This window comes from Orbicella faveolata, unplaced genomic scaffold (genome assembly GCF_042242905.1).
Source record: "Orbicella faveolata isolate gen_17 unplaced genomic scaffold, um_ofav_v1 contig_26, whole genome shotgun sequence".
Taxonomy (NCBI): Eukaryota; Metazoa; Cnidaria; class Anthozoa; order Scleractinia; family Merulinidae; genus Orbicella; species Orbicella faveolata.
Genome location: NW_028301554.1, coordinates 13,654,334 through 13,662,500, shown reverse-complemented (window position 1 = coordinate 13,662,500; position 8,167 = coordinate 13,654,334). Strand labels below are relative to the sequence as shown.

General features: G+C 36.7%; 1 protein-coding gene across 2 annotated transcripts in view; it reads right to left on the bottom strand.

Moving 5' to 3' along the window:
* The window catches only part of LOC110063310 (proton-coupled zinc antiporter SLC30A5-like), a 14,011-nt gene extending 6,129 nt beyond the window's left edge, over window positions 1-7,882 (bottom strand). Inside the window, exons 1-11 of one of the 2 annotated variants that reach the window (XM_020770281.2) lie at window positions 7,668-7,882; window positions 6,065-6,187; window positions 5,408-5,474; window positions 5,235-5,320; window positions 4,605-4,692; window positions 4,301-4,379; window positions 3,683-3,759; window positions 2,431-2,515; window positions 1,943-2,025; window positions 1,240-1,522; window positions 368-558 (exon numbers count right to left, since the gene is read on the bottom strand). In XM_020770281.2, the coding sequence (XP_020625940.2) occupies window positions 368-558; window positions 1,240-1,522; window positions 1,943-2,025; window positions 2,431-2,515; window positions 3,683-3,759; window positions 4,301-4,379; window positions 4,605-4,692; window positions 5,235-5,320; window positions 5,408-5,474; window positions 6,065-6,187; window positions 7,668-7,867 (1,362 nt within the window). In that variant the 5' untranslated portion in view covers window positions 7,868-7,882. Of the gene's footprint in view, window positions 1-367; window positions 559-1,239; window positions 1,523-1,942; window positions 2,026-2,430; window positions 2,516-3,682; window positions 3,760-4,300; window positions 4,380-4,604; window positions 4,693-5,234; window positions 5,321-5,407; window positions 5,475-6,064; window positions 6,188-7,228; window positions 7,629-7,667 lie in introns of those variants that run through there. The other variant, XM_089295510.1, reaches the window with a different exon arrangement.
* Window positions 7,883-8,167: the final 285 nt, after the last annotated feature.

Sequence of the window (8,167 nt, the reverse complement as noted above, 5' to 3'; positions counted from 1 at the left end):
ATAAGATGGTATGTATGCATGTAGTATCCTTTGCGGCTGTTAAAGGGTTGTCACGCAATGCTTACCCCACTAAGGGAGAAGCATTGCATGACGACCCTAATAACGGCTGCGAAGGTGACTAGTATGCATGATGCTTTGTAGTTTCTTGCTTTAGCTCAGTAAAAATGTTTGTGTAAGAAAACCATGTTAAAGAGTCACTGCACTTAATTAACAATAAAAATCTGGCATTGAAAAAAAAAAAAAAAGAAGTTGAGGTTTGTAAGGTAATCCAAAAAGCAAATGAAATCAAAGGAAAATTTTCTGAGACATTTTAAGCTAACACACGAAGTCCAGCAATACAAAGTAACTTGCAGAATTTACTACCTACCAGATTGAGGCACAAGAAATAGAAAATCTGCCTGGATTCTGACTGCTCCACAATCTGCCTCAAAAGACTTTGTACCGTTGTTAACACGGACTGTGGAGTCTGGAAGTTATAGATTGGCAGGCCACCAGTAGTGTAGCCAATCAGATTTCCTTTAGTCATACGAGGTGATGGTCTTGACAACAACCTTGTGGCTGGTAAAACACAACAATCAACACCAACAATCTTGTGAGATCAGTTTTCTAAAAATTATAAAAGTCACATGACGGTCCAAACTTTCTGTAAGGCCAGTAAGAGACAGTCAGGATCCTCAAAGCAAGATGCAAGCAGATGAAAGCCTTGAATATTGGGCACAAACTCTCAAACCAGTTCATTACCACGACAAACATCCAAAAGAAACAAGAATAACTTTCACAATAAGCACTCTTCTCTATTGCTACTGTCAGGGGGTTGCTACTTTCTGGTAACTAAAATGTGTATCATTGATGGACTTATCAATTAGAAAAAAGGAAAAAACTCTAGTACGAATTTGAGGAAGAAATCAGTGGTCATTTCATACAAATTTAATATAGACATAAAAATCACAAAGCTTGTTGAAAATGTGAATAATATATTGCCTTTAGAATAACAGTCATTTGGTACAGCTGGCACAGATTGTCACATCTGTAATTTCCATACATGTTTCTATTGTTTCTTTTTCTTTTCTTAGGTCAGTACTTTTGGATTGCTGTTCTTTTGTGAGGCTCACTCCCTTCAGGTTTTCCTAACCTTAACCTTGCTAACCATGTTCTACCAAGTGGTCATTACTTTAGGACTTTATTACACAATGTTTCCTTGTAAGCAGGAGAAATAAAAAAAAGAACAACAATACCTACCCAGCACAAAGAAGAAAGCACTGAAAAATGTTCCTGCAGATACCAGATGTGGGTCTGATGGTTTGCCATGATGCCATTCATGCATGCTCCATGCCCAGGGTTTATCCCACAACAATGCAATAACCATGGCAGATAAAAATGAGGCTATGGAGCCTATCTTGCCTGTCCTCGGTGACTCAAGTTTTGCCAAACAGAAGGACTCAATGTAAAAGTCAAAGATAAACACAAGGAAAATAACTACAGCCAAAGGGATCAATGCTTCAAGCAAGTCAATGTCCGTTGTCTGTGTATGTACAAATGAGAAAAAACTAATACAATTAATTTCATGGTGTTCATGGTAAACTTTGTGTCTGGTCTTCAATTCTTTAACAAAGTGCTTTTGGAGAGAATGGTACACTCAGCTAAAAGGGAGCACCTAATAACCCCAACAATACTGGTATGTAGGTTCACCCTAGGTAGGTAGGTTGACAAAGGTAGATTCACATTAGGTTCATAACTTCTAATACATAGAAAGTACTTTGAATAGATGAATGGATGGCAAGTGCGTCTACCTGAACCAAAACCAAAGAGGAAGTAGGTGATTTGACAGTATTAGGCTTAATATCACCATCACCATTAACATTTCCCATGTTGTTTAGCTGTACATAATGCATCTCTGATAATGTGAAGAGTTTCAAGGTAGTTTCAGACTGTATTAACATACCTGAGTAAAATATGATAACAAAGCAAGTGGAAGCAGGAACACGGTAGATATACAACTGGAAAGTGCAGCAAGTCTCTTTCCACCTAGTGACCCAAAACAAAAACTGACTTGATAAACTACCTGGTAAATGGTTAGGAACTGTGCACTCTTGCATCAAAATCAATTTAGTGTTATTAATAAATCAAATTATTTAAGTCAAAATGTGAGATGAGATATACCAATGATAAATGATAGAAAATGCACAGGTATAACCCCCTCCCCCCAAATCTGTACCCCATATGGACTGCCATCTGGGACTTAACCTTATGTCTATCCCTGAAAACTACTCCTGACCCTACACGGATCCACATGGGGTCTAAACAGTGTTCAGATGAAGGGAGTCCAAGAGGAACTACACACAACATCTCTTTGGAGTATGGCTTCGGGATTCAGCTTTGCAATTATAGTTAAAAGCCTTGCTGGAAGTACCACCTGAATAATTGTCTCACCTCCAACTTCAACTGCTAGGGTTCTTGAAACATTCTTGTGAGCAATTTTAAATAAAAGAACAAGAACTAGCAGAATAAGTCCACCCTGAAAACGGCAAATAAATTAACATTAACTATTGGTATGGAAATACAAACTAAGATCACAAAAACGGTGGGAGATTTTATCTTCTGTAGTGTAATAAAATGTTGAGAGTAGCAATTGATAGAAGTGGTACTTAAAGTGCCCATGAAGTAAAAAAATAATTGCTGCTTATATGAAAGGCTTTTCAAAGTAAAGAAGAACGGCATTTTCCTTTTTGGAATATCTTTTTTCATTTTAGAGATATTCACATTTTTGTATTGTGCAAATGAGGAAAGTGATGACGTCATAGGTGGTTCCTCTGAAACAGCACAACACTCAATCGAGAATAACTCTAGAAATATTAAAGCGATGTTCATCAAACTTGGCACCAGAAATGTACATCACAAAAGAAACAGAATGACATCTACTATGCTGTTGCCATGGCAACACTCTTGGCCCCAGTCTCTTTCTGTGAAAAACCAAATATCCCCATTTGCAACCTTTTTAAGTGGGACAGAGGGTCTTGCACAGAACACACATGGTTCCCATATTGTCTTAACTCTCCCCATTAGATTGGTGGGAGTGGATTATCCTTGTTTAAGATAAAATCTGGGAATTTTAGTCTTAATTAAAACAGAACCAGCGGCATAACTGTTGACATGGCAATGGCATGACGGGTGTCATTATGTTTCTTTTGTGATGTACATTTCTGGTGTCAAGTTTAAAGAACACTGCTTTAATATTTCTAGAGTTATTCTTGATTGAGTGTTGTGCTGTTTTAGTGGAACCACCTACAACGCCAACACTTTCCTTACAAAAACGTAAATATCTCTCAAACGAAAAAAGATATTCCAAAAAGGAAAACGCCATTCTTCTTTACCTTGAAAAGCCTTTCAAATAAGCAGCAATTATTTTTTACTTCATAGGCACTTTAAAACTTGTGTAAATTTATGATGGGCAAAACTTAACTTAACTTTTTCTCTTAATATAATTTTGTAGTACATATGACTGGTTTTAAGCTTAGTTTATTATTGATTGTAAAGTGATGCGTGTGCTGTGCCTGATCTTTTAATAAAGACTTTTCACTCATAAAGACTTTTTCAATGATGTCTCTATCATGTGGGATGGAATGTAAATGAGGGATGTTTGTTCTGGTAGGCTATTAATACAAGACTTATTTAACAACATTACCTTGTGGTCAGGCAACCCAAGCCAAGATAATCCCAAGTAATACCAGTGAATCCACTGGCTTTTATGATGACCCTCCGCTGACAGGATGTTAAGTAAAATCAAGTCAAATATATAGATTTGGCCAAGCCTAAAAGCAGAGCTCCCATAAAATATTATAATCATCCACGCAACACAATAACCTTTAAAGAAATTCGTCAAACCAAATGAAATTAACAAAAAATCAAGTATAATAATTATTTGCACTAAAGCATAATTTGAATATTATTTTTGTCAGCAGCTCTGCAATCATTTCATCAGTCGTAGCCTTACCAGGCCTTAAAAGAAATTCACCCAAAAAATTGAACAAACAAAACAAGGAAATCTCCATACTTTGTAAACACAATATGCAAATCACCATAACCAAGCATCATATATATTACGTCCTGTTCGCTTTCAAAGCATAAATGGTTTCTTGGTTTTCAACCATAACAGAGGAAGAAATTTTGGCAGTCTATGAAGCAGCTGTCCATACTAAAACAAAGAAAACTTCAAAACTCGCCTGACAGTATCTACAAAATTAATACTGTAACAGTTTTATCTAAATTGTAGAATTATTTTACTTTTCACATGTAAGGATACGGTGACTCAAACTTGGAGAATCATTATCAAACAACAGAAGGCACAAAATTCCTAAGAGAAATAACACAGATCCTCGGACCTAAAAGATTTATAACACAAATACACATAGTAAGTTAGAACAGAATCTACCAAACAAATACAGAAGAGGGTAATAAAAAACTGAATAACAATTTGACTCATTGTTGGCAAACTTAACAATTTGATGGGTTGCACAGGCACTTTCTATCTATGAAGTACAAGACTGTATAATATATAAGATAGAGTTAACAGAGCTGAGTAAGAGAGCATAATTCACTGAAATTACCTTTGATGGGCCAGTGCCACCAGAATGAAAAAGTACTCCTAATGCTGCCAACACCACCACATCACTGTGCTCAAATAACAAAACAGTTCTGTAAAAAAAGTAACAAAGATATTCAACTGACAGGTCATCAAACTTTCAAACAAATTACAGAATGTCACAAGAAAAAACTACTCTTAATGAAGATATATGCAAGTCTGCCACACAGTTTTTCAGGCATGTCACTTGCCGAAACAGGTTATGTATACGTCTTACAGTGCAACTGTCATGCAATAATCTGCAGTTGAAGGTGACAGTCACTTACATGCTGATAATATCTTTTGAACCCTTTCAAAATATCAATTCTCCTTTAGTCAGTGAGTTCCATAGATTTCTTTTTATATCAGTTCTAAAAATTTGTGGTACATCAAGACAACATCAGTTAGTTGACGATTTTCTTAATTTATGTTACCTGCCGCTTGGTTTCCTATTGGTGATGTAAAAAGTAATTGCATTTTCATCACTTTGGAAGTTAAAGGGATAAACTGAAAAAATGAGGGGGGCAGTCAAAACTACAGTCTGTATTATAATTTTAGTGGCAGTTTGAAGCTTTATGCTACCCATGCAAGACTAGATTATAAATTTACTTCTTACCTCAAAGCACCACAGAGTGTTAGACCTTCAAGCCATACCAGGCCTATTACTGTTGACACTAAAGCATGCTTGCCAATTTTGTACCACTGGAAAAAAATGGAAATAAAAAGGAATTACTATACTTAATCATACAAAGACTACCACTGACAATAATGCAAGTATCAAAAGCGTACCTGATTTGGAGTAATTTTCTTTCCTGATGATACAGGCCTTTGTAATATTACAAGGACGATAGTTGTGCTGCAAAAAAAGGCATTTGAAACAACATTCAACTCGCTGAAACAAATTCCAATACTAAGCTGACATGTAACTTTAAAAATATTGCATTCTTGGTATTTTATTATGTCAAATAAATCAGTAGTTGTTAGTGGCAGATCCAAACTTGGATAAGAGATGGGGTTCTAGATTAAGACAGTGCATGTCCAGATTGAAAGAGTACCTACAGGAATGATAAGTTGTTTCATTCTACTCATTGGGCTGAGGGACTGGGATTGATGATCTATCAATTCTCTATCAATATACCTGAAGCAATGTATTGAAATTTTATGACTGAACAAAACATTTCTACAATTTTTAAGTTGTCACCTGCACTTTGGAAGGTCCTAAGAAAAGGGTACCATTATAAAGAAAATATAGTCTAGAGACTCCAAATTATAAGGGTGCAGGCCAGTGGTCAATGATCACAAAAAGGTAAGTTAAAAATGGAGTATTTATGTAGGTCAAAAACTGTGGTTACTTACTGATGGGACAATACCATATTAATCAGTTTAGAAAAATATGTAGCTTAATGGTTAAAGTTTTAAAATAAACACAATCTGGACTTAACATACCAAAGCTTGACAATAAATAGGAACTGGACAACATGGAAGATTTTAAGCTGCTCATAAGTCACAAATAAACCAAAGGTATGTAGAAATTTGGCAATCACCAGTGCAATCACATATGGTGTGGTCCTGTAAAACACAAAGGGCAAAAATAAACCATCTTCACAATATTGGGAGGGACAGTGGCATAATGATTAGTGCATTGAACCTGGGATCAAGTGTTCTAGGTTTGCACCCTGGTCACAGTCAGTGAATTGTGTTATTGGGCAAGACAATTAACTATCAAAGTGCCTCTCTCTACCCAGGTGTATACCAGTAAATGGATACTTGTGAATTTAGTGCTGGGAGAAAGTCTGTGATGGACCAGCCTCCATCCAGGAGGGTAGAAATATTCATAGTCACAGGAAAAGCTCTGGAAATATGAACCACTTTGCCTGATACAGAATAAACTTTTTTTTACAACTAACAAACAATTGAACTAAAAGTCCCATCCTAACAGACACAGAGTTAAGCCATAACAATAGAACAATAATTCCAAAACACTACCAAATAAGTTAACAAATGTTGAAGAATGCTACTGTAATACTTGAATCTTTTCATACTGCCAAGACCCAAGGGAAACAGTAAGATTTGTTTCCTTGAGACCCTCAATGTTCCCAGAGAGAAGCTACGGGAAAACATTGAGGGTCAAGGGGAAACAAACCTCACAGTTTCCCTTGAGGCCAGTCATTAAGTGTTTTGTTATACCTTCCAACTCAAAAATGAAACTAACTGCAAAAAAAAATCTCCTTGACGCCATCTGACACACAAATTTGCCAAGGTTTGATCTGATCACAAGCACGTTAAAATTTTCAGTTGTTGTTTCCCTAGGGAGTTAGTGAGTTTTGCTTCCCATAGGGAGTTAGTGAGTTATGACCCATGACAGGACATGTTCTCCTCCAATCAGAAAGCATATTTGAGTTGGTAGGTATAACAACATGCCATGTTTCTAGAATTTTTGATGTGTTTCTTGCAGCCTGCATGACTGACTTGTATTGATAATTTTAAGCAGAGCCGTTTTAAAACTAAGCTTACATCTACTACCAGAAGGGTTGGCTTGTTTTGTTCATTTGGTCCATAGCAGGCCAAACGAGGCAACTGGACAACCAAATACATTGATCCAAAACTTACATGTCTCATTCATTCCTTTTAAACTGAATGTGGTGCCGCTCCTCATTGATGTTTACAAAAGAAAACTCTTTTTAATTCCGACTTAAACACCTGTTCGTATGTAGGCATAAACCTAATTCATCAATTCAGGTCAATTCAATAGTGTAGCTATACCACAGTCCACATGACGTGCACTGTACGGTGTGTTTGTGCAGAGAGGCTTCTTGAATATCCTTTAACAGCGATCTCGTTAAGAAAAAAAAAGCAAGATCGCTTAGTATCACTATGCATGTACATTTGGTGAAACGCAATCATCAATATTGCCGATGGCCTCTGTACATGTAAGCTTGCTATCACATTCGGTTCTTCGATTCATGGTGTGGAATGTTCTGCATAAACACATTTGATGTGTTCTTAAGGAGATCTTGTAATAAACTAAAAATAAGGCTAGGAATCTTACACTGTGTATTGGCCGATTGGTCCCAGCTGACGTTTGTTAAAAAGCAAATTGTCTGAATACATCTCAAGATCCTCCATCTTTGAACGGAAGCATGAGCTGGCAACACAAATGGTAGCAACCGCTGGCCAGGTGGTCTTCGGGCGCGAATACACACAGCCTCGTCTGTTCCTTTTCCTGACCCTTCCAAACCTTTCATACATGACATATATGATCCACTGGGCTAGAAGCCGCTTCGTCAGACGTCCGTTACCCTGGAAAATTCAATACTTAGCACTAGACTTCAATGGGCGCGTTTCGCTTTGTGCGATTAAGGATTGAATCGTTACAGAAATGATAACCGGTACACCGTACAACAGCCAAACTTTTCTAAAAGCAAAAATGACCAATGTTTCCGCTAAAGAGCAAGACTGGGAAGTAATTGAGTAAATATACACTCCGTCACTTTTTTCTTTGTCACTTTGACTGTTTTTTTGTTTTTTTTTGTTTTTTGTTTTGTCTCG